Raw genomic sequence first — 25,117 nt, 5'->3', positions numbered from 1 at the left:
GAATTTGAAATGTTTTAACTCTGAAAATTTTGAAATTGAAAGAACTCACACAGTCAGAGGCTTCTGTTTTTTTTCCGGCAAACTCGATTTCTCTCCACTCAAACCTTTCAAAGCACAGTTCTTGTTGTTATTTTTTTCAACTTTCACAGTCGTATTAGTAATTGTTGACATTTCACAGCTCAGTATCGAAGGTCTGGCTTTGTGTCAGGGTCACCCTGCAACAGCCACAAAATGTGAACACTAATGTAAAAGCCGAGCAAGGGAGATTGTGTTTAGAAATGACACAAATGATATACAATCTCTCTGCAGATACCCAGTGTGCCTTGGAGGCTGTGGAGAGGCTGCAAGCCAAATTGAAGGAGCGAGGGGAGGCTCCCACACAGGAGAAACTATCCCTGCTGAAAACTGTCCTGCAGAGCCCCCTGTTCCTTCATATACTCAGCTTACAGCAAGCTCAGCGGAAGCCCCCGGCGAAGGTACAGCACAAGCGTGAGCGTGTGGGTGTTTGGTATATATTGAATGGTGAGGAAGGAGCCGGAATCGTTCCCAAAATACTGAATGCAGGAACCAAACTGGATGAGTAATCAGCTTACCTAAGCTTACCACTAAAGCCTTGAGAAAGAGAGAGAGAGGAGAGAGGGAGAGAGAGAAAGAAGGAGGAGGGAAGAAGTGGCTATAAATCATGTTGAAGAGTTTATAGAAGTCATCCAGAACATTGTCAGGAGTTTTGAGCTTATATGTGTGTGTGTGTGTGTGTATGGCACGTGGTTCTGCTGGAGGCTTATTTATCACCAAACAATATCTATCCACTCACCTAAATCTACATAGCCTATGTATGTGTGACCCATGGTGCTGCATGACATTTAAGACACCATCGCGGCTTGGAAGCTGTCTATTGTGCTACAATCAAATTCACAATCTAAACACAAGCGATATTAGATTAGCAATAAGGCCCTGTAGCCATTTTGCATCTTGGCATTCCAGGAAAAATGGCATTGGACACTGTCAACAGTCTATTGATTTTTAACAGAACAGATACTGACAGTTTTTTATTCGTTAAGATCCTTCTTTCTTGATAAATGCACCGGTTGATATATACACACACACACACCCACACACACATATATATTTATATAAATGCGACACTAAGAATATAAGTGCGTATCAATGGAGTGTGAAGTTGCCTATTAGTATTATGACAGCGTTCTATCCTTTAGACTACCTCTGCTTTTTCAACAAGTAGCAAAATTGTTTGAGTACCGTATACAGAACAGAAATAGGCATGTACTGAAACTGCCTCTTAAACTTTGAAACAAAAAGACCTAACAGACTAAAGGGAACAGTTTTGCAGTTATGTGGTATTGAAAAGAAGCCTTTATCTCAGATGCTTGAGCTCCCGTTCTCCCATCTTTTCCTCCTCTGCTCCATTTTATGTCTATCTTTCTGGGCGTTTATTTCTTTCGGCTAACACACATTAAAACTCCCTCCCTGTTCTCTCTCCCACATCTTTCCTTCGTTGTCTTGCAATGCCCTCTTTTCTTTATCATTCCTTTCTATTTCTCTCCATCACTCTCTCACCCTCATCCTCATTTTCTCTGTCTCCATATCGCTGTTCTTCGATTAATGTCGCTACTTCTCTATCTTTTCACTATTTTTTCCTTTCATCCTTCTCTCATGTATCTGTTCTCTATCCACCCAACCCAATCCATCTATTCTACCTGTATCCTCTATTTTTGCAATTTTATTTTCTCCCTCTTCTTGCATCAAATTGATCATTTTCTTACTGCTCAATGCATCTAACCAGGGTAAGGGCCTTTCCAAGTCCGTGTCCATGAATTGTGGCCCATGCCAGGGTGCAGCGTTTGGCCTGAAGACACTGAGCCACAGTGACTCATACACATGGGCCATGGAGAACCGAAGGCCCAGCACTGCCAGATCAATGCACAGAGACGGCAGCGTCTCCTCTCTAGGCTCACAGGATCTGTCCTTCTCAGACATCTACCCAGACAACTGCATTCACACCGAATCTCAGGTATGTAAAAATACCTGCAATAAAGAAGAGATCAGTTTAGTAATAGGGAACAATTTATATTTAGCACCCTCAGTCCCTCAGTCTATGAATCGACCAAATAATTTTTTCTTTCTGTTGTAAAATGGAACTCATTACCATTCGAAATGTCACTTTTTACATTAAAGAATATGTCTTTACGTTGTAAAAGTCGTGTAAGTCGGCTATCGTCAGAAAATGATTTCAGTTGATCCTGAGAGGCTGCTCAGTTCAGTCAGTGTGATTTCAGGTGTGCTTTTGTTTTATACGTGGCATTTATTTTTTTAGTACTGCACTCCCCCTCGAATCTCCCGCACCATGTCGATGGGGAGAAACCTCTCTGCTATTGCACATGAGGTAAACGTGCATGTGAAGTGTTACTGTAAAGCTTATCAATGTGTCTGTGGATGTAGATAAGTAAATTAAACATACTTAGTCCTTTAACCCCTTAATCACGAGATATGTGTTTTTTCCTTTGTCTTTTGTTTTTTTACCAGTTAAATTGGAATTGATTTTTTCCCCTCCTTTCTTTCTGTTTCCATCCATCTTGTTTAAACCTATGCCATGTTAGAGACGGCATTTGGAGATGATAGAGCTGACCAATGATGGAAAAGGACTTGGTTTTGGCATCATAGGAGGACGAAGCACTGGAGTCATGGTCAAGACCATCCTCCCTGGAGGGGCTGCTGGAAGGGTAATTCTACCTGTGAATCATTCGCATAACTAAGCCTGAAATAGCCACTTCAAAGAAAAGTCAGACGTTTTGGAAACAAGCTAATCAAGAGTTAGATGAGAAGATTAATCACCACTCCCTTATCTGTCAGACACAAAGCATCAGTCAGGAGTTGGTTAGTCAGGCTTCACTTTGCCACTGGAAAACAGTGAAACAGCTAGCTTGGCTTTGTCAGACACTCCAAAAAAAAAACCCTATTAGCACTTCTGAGCCTCACTGCTTAACAAGTTTTGTCTCATTTGCGTAATACATACAAAGATGGTTAGAGGTTGTTCTGTTTTTTTGACCGCATACAGTTCCTTCTTCTCATCTAACTCTCAACAAGGAAAATGTCGAGCAATTTCTTTCAAAAATAAAAATACATTTACAAAACTTAAACTGTTTTTACACTGGAACAAAATTGTTCAAGCTTTTGTGATTTTCTGGAATGCGTCTCCTCAGGATAACCGCCTACGTAGCGGAGATCAAATCCTGCGCATTGGAGACACAGATTTAGTGGGCATGAACAGTGAACAGGTGGCGCAGGTGAGTTATCATTTGTGAAATTTATAAAAGTACAGGATGAGAAAAAGTGCTCATTGTTCTATTTAAGCCTTTTTCCGTAATGAGGACGCTCCATGAAATTGCCGTTTTAATAACAGCTTAATCTGATTTGACGGTCTCACCCTGTGACTTTGTATTAACTGTATGAGATGCTGTCTCTCTAGGAAAGCTCGCTCTTAACAGATTTTTTAAATTTAATCCTATGTATTTATTTATGGTCACTAAATATCACTTTTCATCTGTTCACAAATGACCACTTGGCCCAGGTGCTGCGAAATGCTGGAAGCAAGGTTAAACTGCTCATCGCCAGGGATGTTACCAAGGACAACCACCTTTCCTCTCCTGTCCGCAGCCAGGACAACTTGGACAGCAAGGTATGTGTGTGGGTGTGTGAGTCGTTTTGTACCTGGCTGTGTGTGTATATAAAGAATATTAGCACATGATAGAGGCCACATGCAAACTATTTTTGTCAAATAATTGGCTATTCAGTGATATCATATGTATAATCTGGTGTTCTCTAAACTCAAAGGTTTTTCTTTCTGTGCTTCTTTCCAGCTCAGTGATTTGAATGATGACTATGAGTTCAGTGTGCAGTTCACTAAAAACAGCCGGGGCTTGGGATTCACCATCTCTAGCTACATAGGTGACCTAAATTCAGGTATGTGGCAACCCAGTTTAAACTTTTTTATTTAAACTTATTGATTTATTTTCTATTGATATTATTGATTTACAAATTGCACAATCAATTCTCAGTTTTCCTTTAATCTATTGTGCTGTACTCAGTCTACAGCGCTGGCGTGATAGTGAAGAGCATAGTAAAAGGCAGCACTGTCGATCAAGATGGACGCATACACATCGGAGACATCATCCTGTCTGTGAGTTCCTCAAAAACACAACAGATGGCTTTTTTATTGTGCTGCCTTTGAAGCCAAATGCCTTGTCGTCTAAAATATAGTCTCTGCTGATACTCAAACTTTGCAAGATTTACAACTTTTGATAGTTTTATACACACAAATCCAACTATATTCTCCTGTTTTTCCCAGTGGTTTCTATCTTATTCTAGTTTTTGATTACCTCCGATTTCTTTTTATTTACCTTGATATATAATCTGACTATTGTTCTCTTCCCTCCATACCATCCACCTCATCCACAAATGTTTTGCCTCTGCCTCCACTATACTTGCACCTTCACTGGGTTGTTTCTCCTTTTCTCCCTGCCCTTAAATCCCCCCCTCCTGCAGGTCGATGGGGTGAGCTTGCAGGGTTGCAGTGAACAGCGTGCTATGGAAGTGCTGAGGAGGACAGGTCCCCTGGTCAGACTGAAGTTGCTGAGGAAAGCCGTCCGCCTGAGTCACATCCTGCCCCCAGTACCACCTCTGCAACCCCTCCGACACTCCCACAGCTTCCACGAGGGCAATCCCTACAGAGTGGGCCTCAACAAAATTCAAGAGACAGGTGCTTTGTGCTGAGAAAGGGCTGAGTAGTGTCATGAGTCCACCAGTTTTGAAGTGACGGAGCAAACACAGAGCATGTTACGGTTAGCCCTAACATAAACTTGTGATGCAAGTAAATCCTCCAAAAGAGCCACCTCTACTGTTGAGTTAAATCATGACAGAAGTGACTTTCAGATTGTGGTGCTTCTTTGGGCGAATAATGAATTTTGCATGTTGTCTTCTTTTAAATGCTTGCTGGGAAAAACACTTTCTTTTAATAACCCAAGTGTGTGTCTGCCTACGTGTCTATTTGGATCCTTGCATGAGTGCTCAAATGTGTTCCTCTGTCTCTCAGGAATTTGCTCTCTGCGTGAAATCTCCCGGCGAGCAGCATACGCCAACAGACGACCCCGACATGATTCCAGAAACGGTAAGCTCCCCTTCCCATACTGCACTGCAGTCTGGAACTAGATCATGGGACTTAGTCTGATATGCTGATTGGACTCGGGGAACAGCAATGTGCCAGTGAAGCATGCCCTTTGATGGCAGTCTATTTATAGTATTTTGCAATCATGTGTTTATCCAACTCATTCAGCTCATTCCAGATGATTTGTCTCTCACCCTGCCTGCATATATAGCTTTATTTAGACAAGAATTTTTGGGCTTGATTAGAGCACACAGTCAAATAAGCCTTGATTGCTGTGAGACTTTAATACATGAATGAGAAACCATTAGTTTGCCAAGAAATCACAAGATGGTGGATGTGAATATGCATGTGTGTGTGCCTGTGGTGTGGGTGTATGTGTGTGTGCCCGTCTGTTGACACCCTGCTTTGCAACATGGAGAATTATGTTGTCTTTTCCCCAGTACAGCCTGTGTGATTTTTTTTGTTGTTGTTGTTTTTTTTTACGTTGGATCCCAATCTTTATTAATTGGGTCACCTCGGGCTTGGAATATTGTGAATGGGTGTGTGCATCCTGGTTGATATGTGTGCTACTGTGTGATATGAGGTGTTTGTGCATGTTTTGCAGGTGTAAAACTCACTCCAGCTGAGGGGGAGGCCCTGAGGAAGAAGTGGCAGCGTGCAGTTGGACCCCGATATGAAGTGATTGTACGTCTCTCTGTAATGACAATAAACACTGAGTATCATATGGAAAGAAACTCTGCAACTCATACCCACTAAACTTTATTTTCTTTTCATCGCCCCATTTTTTCCCCCTACCTCAATCTGTTTTAGGTTTGTCAGCTGGAGCGTTTCAGTGAGACAAGTGGTTTGGGCATCAGTTTGGAGGCTCGGGCGGGACATCACTACCTGTGTTCCATCTTGCCTGAGGGCCCTGTTGGCCAAAGTGGCAAGATCTTCACTGGAGACCAGATATTGGAGGTAACCCACGGATACTGCAAACCCCTTCGGCCAATTGTTCGGCAACTCATCCTTTACTCATTTGATAAAGATATCAGTTCATGTGCACTGAATTAGGATATGATCTGTGTGGGATATATTATTTTGTCATATCTGTGGGATGCACAATGATGACTAATAGAAAGGTTTGCACATTTATTATATTTTGTTCATAGTACCATATTTTCAGTCCTGTTTCCAGTTTGTATTCAAGCCGTGTTTTAGTAATAGTGGGAGGTATACGGCATGTTTGAAGGTCTACACAACAACCAGACAAAAGAAAACAGATTTTATACTCAAACCCTACAATATAGTTCAGCGCTTTTGCTTAACAATAGTACGCAAGACATAAGTGGGTGTGAGAATCTGTGCCTTTATGCATAAATGTCTGTGCCGTTTGGAAGAGCTTCCCCTCCTCCCCCTTGAGTGGGCAAGTTCATGCACCCACATGAATCAGTCACCAAGATGAGCAGCCTGATGAAACTCCTGGGCAAATTACAGTTGCTTAACCGGCTATGTAGAACACACTTCTGTTGTTCATATCTTTGAGAGGCACAAGGCGACATCTGTGTTGCATTTCAACCCTTTGATCTCCGTCAGATGACAAGAGCGTGGCAAAACCATTGTTCATCTCTATTTTCAAATGAGCCTCACTCACTTTAGTTGCCGCCTTCAGCTCTAATTCTTCAATTCAATTTCAGTTCAGTTTTATTTATAGAGCCAAATCACGACACAAGTCATCTGAGGACTCTACATATTGTAAAACCTTACAATATAAGAGAGAAACCTAGCAATACTTTTTTTGAGCAAGTAATCAGCAACAGTAGGGAGAAAAAACTCTCTTTTAACAGGAAGAAACCTCTGACAGAAGCAGACTGAGGGTGGCCAACCATGCCTCCAACAGTTGTTCATGGCCTGCTGTGACTTCATGTGCTGTGGCCACTAATTGCTCCTTGATACCCAAAACTGAAATTTTGCTATAAAATATAGAATATTCGGGCTGTCTGGCAAATTTTACTCATGAACACTCATACACATGCAGCAACAGAGTTGCAGATACACGTAAATGGAAGACAATTTGCTTTGATCTAAATATTGTTATTTTCAATTGAAAAGTATGTACATTCTGTATCTTTAATCATAGGTAAACAGTACAGGTGTGGGTTATGTGTGTGTGTTACGTGTTGTTAAGAAGCTACAGGCATGACTCAGCCAATCATGAACCATAGAAATATCTGTTTTAGAAATGCTGCATATATATATTATGTATTCCTGGCAGGTGAATGGGATCCCTCTCATCGGAGAGACACATAAGGAGGTGGTCAATATTCTCAAGGAGCTGCCAGTCCATGTATACCTGGTATGCTCACGTATTGTACCCCCGTCAATTCCGGACAGCGAAGCCGAAGAGGATGATGATGTCTGTCTCACTCTGAAAGAGCTGCTGGCTGAGTTCAATGATAAGGTGGGGGCAAAAACTACATAAGAGGTGAATTAGGTAGATTAAGCTTAAATGTTGAAATTGGTTCCTTTAAAAACAGTATAATCTATCTTGGATTTATTATTTAAACACCTCATCTGCATTTACAATGATGCTCAGACGTGCCACTGACATGCTCCTCTTGTAAATCAGGCTACTTTCTGTGTCCTCTTTCTCTTCTCTGTGTATCCCAGTTGGACCAGGGCTGTGTCATTCCCTGTCCTACAGCTGAGGACATCACCAAGCGTGGCGTGCCCCCCATGTCGCCACCTCTGGCCATGTGGGAGAGGGAGGCTCAGGTGGTCGAGCTAGAGAAAGGCGAGCTGGGACTGGGCTTCAGTATCCTGGACTACCAGGTAAGAGACATGCCCCTCAGCCTTTTCTGCAAATAGACCAGACTGGAATAGACTGCAGTCTAAGAATATCGGTGTCGGGTCGGATATGGTGAGCACTAAGAAAATGGAGAGGTGGACTTCTGTATTCCACAGGGAGAATTCTTGTATTCTGTATATTTGTGTTAAACTGCTGAGACTGAAAAGTGCTCTGCCAGTTTCTGTTTAAACATTTTAGAATAAAGCACCTTTTGAGCAAAAAATCAATGGTAAAGCTTTCAAGCTATAAAGAAATAATAACTGTGGCTAGTTGCGGCTCTGTGAAACAAACACATCCATTTTCTTTTCATGTGTTAATTAGCCACTTTTATCATGCTGTTTACTTGCATTGATCATCATCTCATTTTCCTTCGCAATGGATCTGTCATCTCAAATTTTACATGTATATTTTCACCCTTGCGTTAAACTGCAGGATCCAGAAGATGCCACTAAGACAGTTCTGGTAATCCGGTCCTTGGTGCCTGGAGGAGTAGCTGATCGAGATGGTCGCCTGTTACCTGGCGACCGACTCATGTTCGTTAATGAAACTGACCTAGAAGGCTCCAGCCTGGATTATGCTGTTCATGTCCTTAAGTCCACTGACTATGGCACCGTCCGCATTGGTGTTGCCAAACCCCTGCCGGTATGTAAAGATAAATTTAAATATTTCTCTCTTTTTATTTTTAGAAATGTGGATTTGCATCCAAAAAACATCCCAAAACTGACTATACCCCTGTGCTGTATCACAATACTGTTGAATGATTCAAAACTGCATCATCCTGCAGTAATGACATGTAGGGTATTTGATCTTTTGTATAAATTTAAAAAAGATTAGTTAGGTACAAATGCAACCTCAATGCACCAAAAGTCAGAGTTGTGTCTAATGCAACGTGGCTCTGCATGATAAGGCATTACCTAGACAATGAAGATGCCAGATTGTGAGACTTCATAATGATTGAACATATAAGAACATGAGCATGCTACGAAGCATAAACCGAAACACAGTTACAACAGTGGAAAGTATGAAAAGAGCCATGCTACTGTAACTACAGGTGCAGTGGCTGTCATGTGAAAATGACAACATGCACAGTTCTCTTTTTACACAACCTTGCAAAGACAAGGTAAACGGATGAATAAATGCTTCAAGGATTATCTGTGAAAACTAGTGTTTTGAACACTTCTCAAACACTGTGACGGATATTGCGTGAAGAAAGCCTCTACAAACCCCATCGAACTGGAAAACCACTGCTCACAAAAAGACACAAAACTGCAAGGTTCAATGTTGCCAAAGAACATGAAAATGGTGGCTGATAATTATTTTCAACACATTCTTTGGTCAGATAAAACCCCAATCAAATTATCCGGATCAGATGGGGTCCAGCATGTTTGATGTGGATCAGGCTGGGACCGCACATGTGACTGCATTATGCAAACTAAAACGCGGAGGAGGGAACACAATGTTAAGGGGTTGCCTGATTCTAAGAGGTATAGGATATTCATAGCAAAATATGTTGATTTACACATGGTTCTATGAATACAGGCTTGTGTAGCAAAATACAGAATGAGAATATGACTTCCAGTCCCAAAAAGCTTGGCAGGAGAGACTTTTCCAACATGACAATGGTCTCAAACACACTGCAGCAATCACACGAGAGTTTTTACAGAAGAAAAAGGTGAAAACTATGACCTGGCCAAGTATGTACTTGGACTTGAATTCAACACAACACCTTTGGAGTGTTTTAAAGTAGAAGGCAGAGCAATATATCCCCTCAAGCAAAGCTGAAAAAATCATCTGTGAAGAATGGCGGAACATCTTTCCTCAGATTTGTGCAAGACTGACATCATCCATGCCCAGCAGGATTGAATTAATCATCAAAAATAACAAAACAAACAAAAGAATGAATGTATGAAATCTCTCTAATGAAGGGTGTATTCACTGTTGTTGCACTGAAGTTGGACTTCAGGGCAATTATTTTCAATGTAGCCTGTTCAACTTTTTGCTTTTAACTATAAACTCAATCAAATATTCCACAGCTCAACTTCAAAGTGATACAATTTTTGTAAGGTGATATCATTTTGAGTCATTTAACATTTTTGTGATATTGCACAGGGGAGTTTCTTAAAAATTACTTAAGCAAAATGTGTTTTATTTTGACAAGAATGGCAAAGCAATGGTGCAGATATGCAACTATTAAAAAGATATTCACCAATGAAATATAATTCATGTTATCAAATGGTGTCCTGTGCACAGCTGTAGAATGTATCCTGAAACATAGCTATGATGGACTGCAACAAACATTGTGTATGCAACTCATAAATTCAAAGACAGACTTGTAGTTCTTTTTTAGGACTTCATAAAGAAATGATTCATATCTCTACAGATATGCAAGATGATTGCTTGAATGTATGCAGCCTCTCGAAAAGTACAGTATTTCTTCTCCTTTTTGTTGTGGACTGTGGCTTAGTAACAAGGAACAGAGAATCCAGTTACAGGCCTTCTGAATTTTTAATGCAGCCAAGAGATGAACACAATGCTCAACCACACTACAGATGGAGAGAGAAGGGGAGAGGAGTACAGGGTGTCTAATTTACAGTCACCTCCTTTAGCCTGTTTGCCTCTGCGTGAATGTACACACTTTTGAAGCACAGAGGCACTTCTTTTTTTCAAAGTTCTATCTTTCATATTTGGAATATTTTATCCTCAGCTGGAACTGTGTGGCGGCTTGACGCCCATCTCAGAGAGAAGCGCTCGGGCTTCATGCGATGACACCGACAGCCACACTCAGGTCAGCCTGCTAGCTGAGGCAGCTGAGGCTAACATCAACACCCCCACTTGCAACTCCGAGGACAACAGGATCAACCAACCCTGCTACATGGTAGGTCATACAACTCAAAATTTGTTACAAGTGCACAAAACTACTTTTTTGTCATACTGTTCTTGAAAATTAATTTCTGCTTGCTTATTAGTGGTTACAAAAAGAACTGAACCTCAGTTCGCATGAGAGTAAAGGGGCCGTTTTGTTTCTAATACTTGACTTGACAAATACTAACTTCAAAATTTGAGGTCAGAATTGTTTGAACATTTTTTTAAGCAATGATGGCCATTTTGTCCGATTCATTTTTGCAGCACCAGCTCTATGTGCAGAACCTAGATCCGGAATGAACAATTGTTCGTGTCAAAATTTGTCAGAATTAACAAGTTTAAAATGTATTATTTGGTTCTTGAAGTTCAGAAGAATGCCCTCCTTTGTTGTACAATCATGCACAATCATCTATCAGGATTCTTGTAAATGAGTATTTGCATAATGCTTTAGACTCAGCGGGAAACATCTTTGCTGTGACAGTTACAGTAACACAACAGTAGTCTGCATCTTGCAGCCTGTCACACAGGAAGCATTGCTCATTGCCTTGCAAACTTGAGATTCTGTGGGTAGCCATTTTAGCCACTCTAAAGGAGATTAGCACGTCAGTGTCTGTTCCCTTCGTTCATGTTCTATAGTGGAGAGCTTAGAGCCGGCTGTATCAGTATCACTGGGTCAGGCATAGAGAAAGTGCTCAGTGTCAAAGACTTGTTACTGCATTGTGGCCTCAACTCGGTGCTATTGAGGCAGCCTTTTGTATTCGCTTTTGCTTAATTACCAACAACTGCCTCTCAATGAAAAGTGCTTACTGCTTGCATGACATTGGCACATGGTCTTGTACAAGGACGTACAGTTCTGCGTCAATGTCTCTCTCTCTCTCACACACACACACACACACACACACACACACACACACACACACACACACACACACACACACACACACACACACACACACACACACACACACACAGACTCAGAGCAAGTGTCACAGTGTTCTCATCAAAGACAAGCTTGTTGCAAAGGTATCTTCAGAACTTCAGTGCTACTTGTGCTTTATGTGAAGATTCAAAGAAGATCTCCCTGTTGCCCTTTTTCTTTGTGAGGTGCCCAGGGGACATAAGAAGCCTGCCTTTCTGCATGTTTTACATTTCAGAATTACTGCAAAGGCCTTCACCCTAGAGAATAATGGTTGTCTGAAATCATTTTTGTTTCACACAAGAAGCTTAATGCCTGTAATGATAATTTAGGACTTCAGCATTAGTGTATTTTTTTTTTTACAATAATTACTTTTCCAGAAGTAGCAATTTTCAGAGGCTGTACGTATTCACTCTTCATTTCTTTGTTGGTCTACTGGTTGCTCAGCTTCACCATTATGGTCCACAGTGAAAATATCTTAACAGCTGTTGAATGATTTGCAGATACATTTTCAACAATCAATCATAGTCCAAGAAGGATGAATTATACTAGTTTTGGTGACCTCCTCATTTTTTCCCTCACACTACCATCAGGTTGACAGTAGTTCAGAGTAATGTACAATATCTTGACAGCTATGCTAAACTGCTACTGATATTCAGTCCTCAGACTAATTGCTTTATCAACAGTTTGAATTTATTCAATCAAAAATCTCAACGTCTACTTGATAGGTCACCAAAACCTGTTGTTCCAAGAGGATGATTGATAGTACCTTAGATTCCCTAACAATAATGCAGGTAAAACTTAAAATGTATGCAAAACTTTGGGTTCCAGCCAAATCCCAGCAAAAGTATTGTCACCTTCAGCTGTACTCAACACCCAACACACTGAACATGGTATACTTCAATATTAATTTGTTAATGTTGTTAATTTGTAATTTTTTTCTTCCAAAGTAGCTCAAGTCACCACTGTGCTGCTTTGCAGAGCCACTAGCTGGACTGAAAACTCTTATTCTTGTTGTCCTTGTTATTACACTTAAATGCATCTCCTTACTTATGCACCTTGTTGTCTTTGTCTTAGGAAAACCAACTGCGCCACCGCTTTGGCATCTTGGAAGATGACAATAGGCAGCAAGCCCCGCCTCTTCCCCCCCGCATCAGCTTTGAGAAGACAATCACTGTTGTCCGGGGCAACCGTAGCCTTGGTATGTTCTCCGTCTTTCTCATGGTGATGGTGTCTTGGTGTGTGTACGTCACAGGCATGGCGATAATGACACTAATAAGAGGTGGTGATGACGACTGCCCTGAAGAGGAGTGGTGAAGTGTGTTCTTCATACCCGAGAGGAGATAATATCTGTGTGTGTGTGTGTGTGTGTGTGTGTGTGTGTGTTCTTGTACTTGCTACATGGTGAGTACCATTTTCTGCATTTAACTATCAATGTGAGGACATTTTTACAAAGTGAGGACATTTTGGCCGGTCCTCACTTTGAAACAACCATGTTTGAGGGTGAAGACTTGTTTTTAGAGAACAGGTATGAATTGAGGTTTGGTTAGGGTTAGGGTAAGGATTAAGTTTAGGCAATCAGTTGTGATGGTTAAGGTTAGGGTAAGGCTCTAGGAAATGCATTACGCCTATGGATGTCCTCACTAAGATAGAAGTACAAACATGTGTGTGTGTGTGTGTGTGTGTGTGTGTGTGTGTGTGTGTGTTTACTGTATGTGCTTGTGTTTGGGTGAGAAACTGGAAAGGGAATGAATGAACAGTTAAAGATTATTAAGAGGCAACATTAAAAACAATGAGTATATATAATATGAATGTTGATCTGAATATCTTTTTTTTTATACTCCAGTGTTGAGAGTATTTTGTCTTAACTGCTCCAAGAGCATGTCCAGTGTCTGGTTATTCAAACATGACATGGAAACAACAGGGTGCAAGGCGATTCTGCACTTTTATCTAAGGGCACTATGCAAAGCATCAGGAAGCAGCCTCATTTGTATTCTGGAAATGTGTTCTAATAAGGCACCGCACTACTTGTGTGTTGTGCGAGTGTGGGGGGGTGTATCTGTGAAAGTTTGAAGTTATGTAAATGTTCAGATAGAGAAAACCAAGGTCATAACCTACACTCTGTGTATCACTGCATTCTTTGTTTTTTTTTAATCAGTTTTAAATATTGTAGGTCCTCTTGCTGGGATATTTAACGAAGCATTGTCTTCTTGAATCCAAATATAGAGGATTTACAGATTTTATTGGTTTTTGGTTTTGCAAATCTAAATGTATTTGATCCAGAGCAAGGTTCAGCTGCAGAGTTGTATGTAAACATAAGACTTGAATATGAGGGAATTTTTATGATCAATAGTGTAGTAGTACAATATTTATTTGTGCTACTTTACCTTCTTCCAAATATTAGGTGCCATGTACAATACTATCCATACCTATGATTTTATACCCAATTTTGGAGATGAGACATGTACGTACAGTGTATGGTTGGTGTATACTACAGAGTTAGGATGGCTTTTGGAGCAGGTTGTTAAAGAAAAAGGTTTGATGGACTAAAATGTGGTCTTTTTTCATGCCTTGATCAACTAAAACACAACTTCAAGCAGCCTATTGAATTTTTGCTTCTTCTTGAATGCTGTGAACCCATTGGTGTACTTAAGTCTTTGGTACTTTAAAGAAGTTTTGTTGAGGTCAAAACAAATAGATTTCTTCGTAGAGCTTTTCATGTAGGACTTTACTATAAGTTACTCTTAAACGTTGTAGAGTAACATTTTTGCAGCAGAGTTTGTTTTCGTAAAATATATTTTGACGCTGTTATAGAGTTTCACAAACCTTAGATTTAGAAACTTTCAGCATAATTTCTTAGAAATTCCTCTAATGTCTTTGAAATGTGTGTCCTCTGTTTGACCTGTCAGCGTCAGTAGCTGTGTCTCCGGTTGATTGTATTCCAGGCACTATGATTGTATTGTAATTTGAATGTAAAAATAAAAAACAATAAACTATTTATATGATCAAAAATAAGCACAAAGTCATTTCTTTGATCAGCTTCAAATTATGTACGACCATAGTGTTGTGGATGTCCGTTGTCATTAGATACCAATGTAGTACGGCAGCACTATAGACCAGACGACCTAATTTGTTACAGTCTTCCCTGTCTGCAGTGTGTGTATGTGTGTGCATGAGGTGTACGCGTGCGTGTGTGATGCCTGATTTACCTGCTTCTGCCTGTTTGCATTAATGAAGTGTTTGTGTAATCCACCTAGTGTCCAAATTGATAATGCCAAAGTCAGGTGTTTGTGCGACTGGCATGTGTTACACCTCTAGTCACCTGTGCCCTCTGCCCTTTGTGGATGTGAGTGATTCTGTTTATGAACCTTACGTGACTGACTGTGAAGGATGATGCTGTGTAAATGTCAAGCATGTGTAGCCATGTTTGTGTGCTAATCTGCCTAGTGTCTGCCTTGATTATGCTGATTATGCCACTGTCAGGTGTTTGTTTGGGCGACTGTCGCTGTTTGGCATGCATTCATAGTAGCCTTAGCCAACCCTCCACTCACCTGTGCCTGTGTGTGCTTGTGTGTGTTGGTGTGTTATGTGCGTGTTGGCAGGGATGTCGGTGAGTGCTATCAAGGACGGCTCAGGCATGCTGGTGCGCAGTGTGGTCCAGGGGGGCTCTGTTAGCCAGGATGGAAGGCTAGGGGTGGGGGACGCCATCTTGGCCATCAACGGAGAACCTACCTCCAACCTGACTAACGCCAAGGCCAGGGCCATGCTCCGCAGACACTCTGTCATAGGGCCAGAGATGAGGTGAGAAGACAGTCTGTGCCCCATAGCATTACATTACATGTTACATCACGGTACGGCTCACGCAGTGACTCTGTGAAAGCTCTTAAGGGTGTTTAAATCACACAAGTCCCTCTACTTCACCAGTCTAAAAGTACTGAGTGGTGAGATGTGCAACACTCTGTGTCATCCACTTTGCAATGGGTCAAGTGCTATTTCAACACTTGAACCTTCAGATTTCTTAGGTTGTTGCAGAAAATAAAATGTGGCTCTAAAGTGCAACATGACATCATTAAGGACACTACAGCATTCAATGTTTTAGTCATGTTGCTAGGAAGCACATATATAAATACATACATATATAGATCTAGAAAACAAGCTATTGCATTTCAACATTATCTAGACCTCCAGAAAAACGCGACTATGCAATCACATGAATTCCCGCATTAATCACCAAAATGCCGCTGATTATGCGGAGGTCAATTATTTCCCAAAAGGCCGCATAATCCCCGCAAAACAGCGCATAATTCCCGCAAGAATCTCACATTTCCACAAAAAAAAAAAGAGAAATATGCGGGTCCCGCTTGATTTCACAATTCCCGCATAAAATGAGAAAACTATAACCAATATAAATGGAGTTGTGAGTGAATTTTTATGTGACGCCCGGCCTGACGTCATCAGTTCGCGCATTCACACACGAGAAGCACGAGCTGATGCGGAGCGCGGCGCCAGTGTTGCCAACTTAGCGACTTTCTCGCTAAATCTAGCGACTTTCCAAAGCGTCCTAGCGACTTTTTTTTTCAAAAGAGACTAGCTACAAATCTAGTGACTTTTTCTGCCGTTTTGGAGACTGACAGGAAAACTTGGATCATTCTACAGTTACGGTTTTCAACGAGCAGCAGGTGCTGCTGTGAGCTTCTCCCCCTCCCAAAGCACAGGCTGTCAGTCCAGTAACCCCGCAGCAGTCCCAGTGTCTGATTAGAAGACACATCCCTCCATGGCCAGACGGCAGGTGAATCGTGCATATTTTTGCATAGTTCACAACTATTCGCATACTTTGCAACTTTCCGCAATTTCCCCGCATAAAATGGCATAAAAACCCCGCATATTTATTCGCATAATCAAGGATTTTTTCCGCGTTTTTCTGGAGGGTCTAATTCTCTAGACCAACACACAGTGTCAACAGAATTATCATAGCTTGTTGCTTCATATGTTGGTGCTTTTTCACTTCAGACGTGTCCATGTCAGAGTGAGAAAATCACAGGTGTAAATTAAAACAGTGAAGGAGTTCCATTTAGCTGTCTCGGTTTCTGGGTCATGGAAGGCTATTGTGCATATTTGCTTTTACAGTGATGCTTACAGCGGCGCTTTAATACAGCAGAGCCATCATCAGTGTCATTAGTGCATACGTGCTTCTCCTGTTAAGCCAAATGATCTGCTATGATGATGCATGTGATGTTAATAACTTGAAAAGCCTGCACACTCACCAGTCACACAGATGTTGTTAATTCTGGCCTGTTAGACCTCAGCTTAGGTTGTAGCTGAGCGGAGTCATCGCAATTTAACCATTAAAAGTGATCAAGATGTAACTGCCCAAACTTGTAGCAAAACAATCTCACCAAAGAACTGTCAGTCAAGCTCAAACTGTACATGCCCACACAGTCTTCAGAACAGGTCATACATAAACATATAAACCCTCTATGAGTGGACAGCTATACCCTACAAAGACAGAGAGAAGTGACTGCAGAAGCAGTGAAGTTTGAGAAAAAAGGTTCAGAATTTCAAGCTGGCCAGCAAACTGTAAAACAGATCAAAGGATGCAATGCTTTGATTTTTTTTAGTGTTTCATTCTACCCCTAAAAACATTGCCATAAAGATCTGTGCAATATTTAAAAATACAGTTACTCAAACATGTTGCTGCTTGAACGACAAGCAAACTGTTTTCTCAGGTTTCTTACCCCTGTAATTATTTCGTGTAAGAAATGTGTTGTGATTAGTATTCACAGCCTGTCTGTCTGAGTACCACTACTGTTTATATTGAAATCAATATAATACATCTAATTTTTTATTTTCAAGTTAATACACTTAAGAATTAATTATGATGTAAAGTTAGCTTAACCATCAAACCACCATTCCCTTAAATCAAAAAATGAAAGGCATGCAAGTTTAATTAATAAAACTGACATTTTTGTACATAAATTTGCACTCAATAACCCATAACAATAATGTCAACACCTGTATTTACATAAAAATCAAAAGCTGGAAATGTTGATTTAATTTACAAAACAAAGCTTTAGCTTTGACACTGAAAATTGTTGGTCAACTATGCCCTGTTTGCTCTAAATATCCTCGAGATGCAGAAGCACATCGGTCACTTTGCCATCTTCGAAAGCCACTTGCAAAAATCAGGCTTTCGTGATTGAAAAAGTAGACCAAACCCCTTCTCGACTAAAAAAAAACATGACAGCCCAAATAGGGGTTTTTCCGAGTATCATTTAACAGACTAAAGGAAACAGATTATCTGCTATGATTCTCTGGCACAGCTCTAAGTACTGTATTTGGTAAACACCAGGATTGCTCGACACTAATATCATCCCTGTGGTGAAGCGTGGTGGTAACAACATCATGCAAAGTGGGTTTTTATCAGCGTCAGGGACAGGGAGACTGTTCAGAGCTGATGGAAAGACAAATGCTGCCAAACACAGGGTGTGTGCCACCTGACACTGGGGCAATGGCTCACTTTTAAAAAGGACAATGACCTGAAGCGCACACTCAAGACAACACTAGAGTGGCAAGTCTCTTGACGGTCCTTGAGTGACTCAACCAAAGCCCAGACTTAAACCCCACACATCTGTGGAGAGACCTAAAGATGACAATTCACACAAACACTTCCAATCCAATCTGAAGGAGCTTGAGAGGATCTGCTCAGAAGAAAAGGATAAACTGTCCAAATCCAGGTGTGCAAAGCTTAGAGCAAACCAAAGCTGTAGTTGCTGCCAAAAGGATTCTTAGGGATTACTGAACTGATGGTCTGAGTGCTTCTGTAGATGAAAGTTTTTATTAATTTGCAAAAATGTCTAAAACATGTTTTTACATCATCAAATATGGGTTGATGAGAGCAGTCAGTGAAAATTTCAGTTTTATCTATTTAAGATTAAATCTGCTGCACTAAAGCATTACAAAAAACTTATTTTCTGAATCCCCCGTAAGAGATATCAAAAAGTCAGATGCTTTAGCCAAATATGGTTTTACTTTTTGCCAGAATAGGTGAATATGGCATTTAAGCACAATCAATCCATATTTGTTCATGTTTCTCAGCTTTCCACACGAGCACTTAAATTGTGCTTCTGCTAATTCAGTGCTTGTCAAACTGCCACAGTTGTGTTGCTTTACTAGAGATTTATAGAATTAGATTCGTGACATAATATCGTTGTTCTAATAGTTGTGTGAAATCAGTTTCATTCCACTTCACGATCTAAAAAACGCGTATGAAGTTGAACACAACACATTATTCCAATGCAGCCAACACAGTGTTCTGCTTTTACAGTAACTGCTGTTACTAACTTAAAAATATAAATTCTGGTGAGTATAATGCAGCTAATTGTGTATGATAAAAAAGCAACAAATAAATTGGTGTCCTTGCTAATTCCAAATTCTGTATTTGTAAGAAATTTTGGAACCCAAGTGTCTTTGTTCCAAGAAAACACTGTGAGACTTATGACACAAAACAAGGCCCTGCATTTGGCCCAGCTGTAACCCTCTGGGGTCATCGAAAGTCTACAAGCAAGTAATTTTACTTTTTTTTTTCAGCACAACCTGGTCTATCTGAATATGTATGCTCCTGTAATGCCACGCCATATTATAAATGGTACTTACAAAATTAAACATAATTTGAATTTATAATATTTTTTACATTTTTCAGCACACACAAAAATCTATGTCGATGTGTTTGGTTTCTTCAAACTTGTAGCCCAAGGCCTCAGGTAGCAACCTAAAGTATCAACCAAGTGCTTTTCCAGACTTTCGCGACTGTAGAGACCCCAGGGGGTTAAAGTAGGACGTGTGCGGCACGTTTAAAATAGATTCCAGTCAGTTATTTAGCACAGTTATTTATATTACATTCATGTGCAATTCTGTCATGTTACAGTTTAAACACGTCTTTGCTGGAAAAACAAGAAAGCTCGAGTTACTGCTTTTGAGAGCACGTAGAAAGGCCTTTTGGGAATGCAAAGAACAATCAACCGCTGAAAAAGTAATCGAATACCGCTCACTTTTGTTTAGATCTACCCATGCAGATCTTGACAGGCAGTGTGACTCGAATGAGTGAGTATATGTACATCATAAATATAAAGATGTGCTCTCTGTAGTTAAAAACATGACTTTCACTGCATCATCACCTATAAACGATCTTGTCTCGCTTTGGATCTCCATTATCACCTTGTTTGTGATGCCGCAGCCATAGCTGATGGCAGCACTACAGTCATGTAAGATTAGATTAGATGATGAAATTTTAAAGATTGCCTGAGGGGAAATTGGGTAAATTATTACTTGTTCTAACATCAGCAGTTATGACTCCACATTGACAATGCTTGTTTGGCTGATTGGAGATGTGCTCCACCTCCACCAACCCACTGCCCTCCAAAACACCCACTCACTTTTTCTCAGCCTCAGTGTCTCTCTCTCTCTCTCTCTCTCTCTCTCTCTCTCTCTCTTTTGCTTTTACGGACACACACATTAACACACAAATACACAGCCTTTCAATGGTCTAACCTCCAAAAACACCTTTTTCCTGCTATGGGAAATATCTCTGAATAATTCATCACTCATCTCACCTTGAACAGTGTGCTTCTGAATAAAAGAGCACTTTAAAGAGGCTCTCATAGATGCACACACCGATGAACACACACATGCATTTTGTCTTTCTCCACACATGCGCGCGCACACACCAACTGCACTCATCGGCACACACATGCTCACACTGCCGCCTCCTGACAGCACTTCAGACAAACTAAGAGCGAGTGGAGGCAGATGAGTTGCTTTGGCAGCCCCAGAATAAGACACATAGAAGGGTGCAGGCTTGTCACTATCAAAATGCCTCTTCTGAGACAAGACAGGCTGTCCACACGGCTCAGTCACAACAGCTTAGCATGGCAGACCTCCGTATTCAATCCACCACCCTGAATGAAACAGAGAAATCAGCTCTTTTAGCCAATTCAAACAGCATTTCTGCTTGTCGTGTCACATTATGTAATGAGGAGAGAAATGGAAGTGTGATGAAGGCTTTAATGATGTCCCTGACTTCCCTAACACCAGAGCTCAGATAGATGTGGGGCTATGCAAAACAAAAACTTTCAGATCTGTCTTGAATCAGAAATGCGTCTTTTTTTTTATTGTACTTGGTGGAGTGGAGCACATCCATACATTCAAGCACTTAGATACACAGCTTCAGTAAATCTCAGGGTTGTTTTATGTTGTCTAATGGTTTGATTTTAGCAATAAAATGGCAAATGGTAGATGCTAACCAATTAATATTAATCCTGAGAATTGTTTAGTTTTTTTTAAACATTTCCTCATTTGTCTCTTTGAAATATTATATTCTCACCAAAGCCAAATTGCGTGATTAATATACTGTCTTTTTTAATAATAACAGATAAAGCCTATGGATTTTGTTAAAATACGCTTTCTCCTTTAAGTCACCACATTCAGCCACAAAAAGTCCTGCATATAAAAGCCCATAAATCCAAAACTGTGGTTTTATATTAACTGAAAGAACAAGATGAAATGTCTTAATTTGTGAGCTTTTGTGCCTTTAAAGAGAACCACAGTAGATGTCTCCCCCTGTGTGGAGTCTTTGTGCCCAGCTAAGTTACAGGAGGGAGCTTCAGATTCACTGCACTGACATGAGCATTATTAATCTTCTTATCTAATCTTGATAAGACAGTGAATAAAAGTCATTTCCCAAAATTACCATTTGTTTAAACCATAACATCCTTTAAGCCATTATTCTCTTCCTCACTTCAGATTTAATTTATCCTGTGTAGAAATCATTCACTTGTACTGTGTCATCTTTATTATTCCTTTGTCATCCTTATTACTCATTGTTTGGTGTTGAAAGTAAAATAGATGTGCAGCAGTGAAAACATAGTGAAAACTGAAGTTGTTCTTATTTTAAATCTTTTCACTCCACCCCGTATCTTCTTTTCCCACCTTTCTCCCCACCCTCAGTATAACCTACGTCCCAGCCCGTCAGGTGGACGAACACCGTGCTCATCTGTGTTTGACTCCTCTGGCATCAATCCAGACAGACAGCGCCTCTCCATCACCCACCCAGCCAACTCCTTCTCCAGAGCCTCCATCAGATCCAGACAGGTCGTCCAGTCCTTCAGCCTCATCCGTGCTCAAACCATCTGCCTCCGTCAAATTGAAAGCTGCAGCTCCAGATCCAGCCACAGTCAGAGCTTCTGCTTCGTTCAAAGGCCCATCCAAAGGACCAACCACAGTCCCCACCATCACCCCAGCCTCAGACTCAAGGTGATATAAGATCCAGAGGTCTCAGCTTATTATTTATGGTCACCTAATCCCTAGTCAGGCCCCAGAGGGCAAGATAAACCTGTCTAAGGGTTTATTAGACCTCAAGGCTCCAGCTTTATTACAAGTTGATATGTTTGCTGCAGAGAATTCCGACTATGAAATGGCTATACATTCTGAGTCCTTTAATGTATTAACCTTACGCTTTTGATTTTTACAGCAGCTGTGGTTTTATTACTGTAACATGTCACTCAGTTACCCAGCAGCTTAAGTCACTCTAGTGATCTGAGTTATTATCTGACACTCTAATTAACCGTATCCATGAGGAAACATTGTGTTTCCGTGTGCAACCAGCTCAGCGTGAGCCTCTTCCAGTCCGTATTTTCTCTTCTCCATTCTTCTCTGTGGTAAAAGCAAAAGCTTCTCTGAATGTTGAATCTCTGAGTTATATTTAGCTGTTCGCTTATGGATCTCAGTGCTGACTGTCAGCGAAAATGAATTGTTTCGCTTCTGTCTGTCCCTGCTTTCACTCCATCTTCGTGCCGCTGCATTTCTCCTCCCTCCCTCTCTCCCATTTCTCTCTGCAGCCTTTTCTTCACTCTTATCTTTCGATACATTGTCTTTGTCTCTTTCTCCGTGTGTGCCTACATCTGTCTTTCATCTCTCTCTCACCCTCAGTCATCTTGCTCTGGTCTTTTTCTCTTCACCTCATTTTGCTCCTCCTCTCTGCCTGGGTCCTATCCCCCTCTCCTGGCCGCTCTCTTTCAGCCCTGGTGGAACCATTTGTTCTGCCCTCTTCTGGAACTTAACTGGCTATAGGCTCCTGCTGTGCAGATAGCACCACTATCACTCACATCCATGGGCTTATTACAGCCCTCCAACCTTAAACATATTCATGAAAAATTCCCCCCTTTTCTACCTCATTCTTGCACACTCACACACACTGTGTATATATACAGAGATACTGTATATAGTATGTGTTAACACACAAGCCTGCACACACACACACACGCCCACACACACACACACACACACACACACACACACACACACACACACACACACACACAAAGACACTACCTTGCTGTGTCCTCACTGGCAGAAAATGTGTGTTTTCAAGGCTATTTGGACCTAAATCAGTGTATCGTCTCAAGGCCCACCACTATAAGTTGCTATTGACCACGTGTCACAATGTATCATGGCTTAAAAAAATAACAAAGTACACCAGTAGACCCTGATGCACACATCTATTCTGCTTGCGTGATGTTGTCAGGGCTGCAGCTAATAATTCTGTTGACTAGGGGTTAATCAGTAGATTTTTTTTTAAAATCATTTAAAAAAGATATTTTTTTAAATCATTTGAAAAAGATCATTTTTTAAATCATTTGAAAATTGTGGAAGAAAAATCTGTCAGCATTTGCCATGCCCTTCAAAGACATTTAATTAATTTTACACATAACAAAGAAGCCAAAACGCAACAAATTCCCACATATGTGAAGCTACAACAAAAGAATTTTAAACATATTTACTAAGCAAATAACTTGAAAATTTTAGCAATTACCAATTTTAGCAATTACTGTAAATCAACCATACCAATCAATCAAAACAGTTTGTAGCTATAAATATTGCTGCTCTGCTACATTATTATTACTGTAACAGAATGTGTATTTTCTAGACTTTCATGTCCAGAGTTATCTATAGATAATTTTTAGAGTCAAATTATGTGTACAGAATCATCATATTTTCCAGTGAACAACATGTTTAATCCCCGTTATTCTTTCCTACATTTTTTTTTCATCATCAGTTGGCAGATTCCAAAATTTCTACCTCACAGGAATACGGGAGAGGGGAAAGATGGAGGCAGTGTGGAAGAGAAAAGGGACAAGATTATTGCAGATGGGAAAGTACCAAAGCCTGAAGTGAAGATAAGAGTGGATGGTAAGGAAGAGGGAGATGAAGAGCTCCTTTCTCACACCACAGTATCTTGGGATCAACCTAAAAGGTTAGTGAATCTGTGATGTCTGTACCAGTTGCCATTAGATTTTACTCACATTGCCCATTTTCTTCTGTTTTTCGAAATTCCGCCACAATGCCCTTTATCCTTTCCATTTACCAGAGAAGGCTTAGCAAAATCCGAGCGTGTTCAGGTTGTGTTCACAGCAGGAGTAGAGCAGTGCCGCAGACTCAACACTCTCATATTTTTCAAGTTCAGAGAAAATGCCTGCTTTCCCAGCCTGTGTTTATCGCATTAATGGATGCGTCCCACTTGGATAAATCACATAAGATGCACTGCATGCAAAATTCAGCTTTTTTGTGTCTCCCTAACATGTAGAATATTCTGTTGTTTTCACTTCATCTCTGAAACTCTATCCACAGCCCTAAGCAGCAGATAGTGAGAGACTGAAAGAAGAACAGCCATTGTAGTAATTCCCCTTCTTGTGTATTTTTGCAATAATGTTTTAAATCAGGTGGCACATATTTATCCTTAACCCTACTATACTGTTTACCGCACTGTAGCTGTACTGTTAGAGGACTCCAGGCTCCACAGTATGTGAGGATTGGGTCTTGTGTGGTGTTTTTTTGTTTCAGTGTGCGGCTGACTCGAGCACCAGGCCAGTCCCTGGGTATCAGCATAATGGGAGGCAGAGGCATGGGCCGAAGACTGAGCAGTGGAGAGATGATGAGGGGAGTCTTCATCAAGCACATCAGCCCCGACAGCCCGGCAGCACATAATGGCACCCTCCGGACTGGAGACAGGATACTAGAGGTATGTGGGTGTGTGTGTTTTCATCCAGCATGTGTGCTTTTGTGCTGCAGAGAAGGAGACACACGTATTAGAAAATGCAGAAAACAAGCGTGTGTGTGTGTGTATTTGTTGGTGAGCAGCAGACTTGGAAGTGAAGATGACTTGTGTGCAAATATTATATACTATGCAGCAGCAATTTGTATTGAAAGATGGCAATCAGATAGTAATGTGATGTAGTAACAAACACTTCTCTTAATGTCTTTTACTCCGATCCATTAT

At 40.8% G+C, this 25,117-nt stretch overlaps 1 protein-coding gene across 5 annotated transcripts in view; it reads left to right on the top strand.

The window, feature by feature from the left end:
• Window positions 1-25,117, top strand: part of si:dkey-92j12.5 (multiple PDZ domain protein) — a 43,125-nt gene that overhangs the window by 1,619 nt on the left and 16,389 nt on the right. For 3 of the 5 annotated variants that reach the window (XM_051945837.1, XM_022199317.2, XM_051945834.1), the window contains exons 3-24: window positions 310-476; window positions 1,805-2,032; window positions 2,336-2,404; window positions 2,619-2,741; window positions 3,222-3,305; window positions 3,590-3,697; window positions 3,879-3,981; window positions 4,107-4,198; window positions 4,564-4,777; window positions 5,111-5,185; window positions 5,787-5,866; window positions 5,993-6,139; window positions 7,437-7,622; window positions 7,832-7,993; window positions 8,442-8,651; window positions 10,714-10,884; window positions 12,865-12,988; window positions 15,390-15,588; window positions 19,846-19,887; window positions 21,790-22,095; window positions 23,897-24,094; window positions 24,682-24,859. In XM_051945837.1, the coding sequence (XP_051801797.1) occupies window positions 310-476; window positions 1,805-2,032; window positions 2,336-2,404; window positions 2,619-2,741; window positions 3,222-3,305; window positions 3,590-3,697; window positions 3,879-3,981; window positions 4,107-4,198; window positions 4,564-4,777; window positions 5,111-5,185; window positions 5,787-5,866; window positions 5,993-6,139; window positions 7,437-7,622; window positions 7,832-7,993; window positions 8,442-8,651; window positions 10,714-10,884; window positions 12,865-12,988; window positions 15,390-15,588; window positions 19,846-19,887; window positions 21,790-22,095; window positions 23,897-24,094; window positions 24,682-24,859 (3,266 nt within the window). The remainder of the gene's footprint in view (window positions 1-309; window positions 477-1,804; window positions 2,033-2,335; window positions 2,405-2,618; window positions 2,742-3,221; window positions 3,306-3,589; window positions 3,698-3,878; window positions 3,982-4,106; window positions 4,199-4,563; window positions 4,778-5,110; window positions 5,186-5,786; window positions 5,867-5,992; window positions 6,140-7,436; window positions 7,623-7,831; window positions 7,994-8,441; window positions 8,652-10,713; window positions 10,885-12,864; window positions 12,989-15,389; window positions 15,589-19,845; window positions 19,888-21,789; window positions 22,096-23,896; window positions 24,095-24,681; window positions 24,860-25,117) is intronic. The other 2 variants (XM_051945836.1, XM_051945835.1) reach the window with 2 other exon arrangements.

The sequence above is a fragment of the Acanthochromis polyacanthus genome, chromosome 3 (assembly GCF_021347895.1).
Source record: "Acanthochromis polyacanthus isolate Apoly-LR-REF ecotype Palm Island chromosome 3, KAUST_Apoly_ChrSc, whole genome shotgun sequence".
Classification (NCBI taxonomy): domain Eukaryota; kingdom Metazoa; phylum Chordata; class Actinopteri; family Pomacentridae; genus Acanthochromis; species Acanthochromis polyacanthus.
This window is presented reverse-complemented; position numbering and strand designations above follow the sequence as displayed.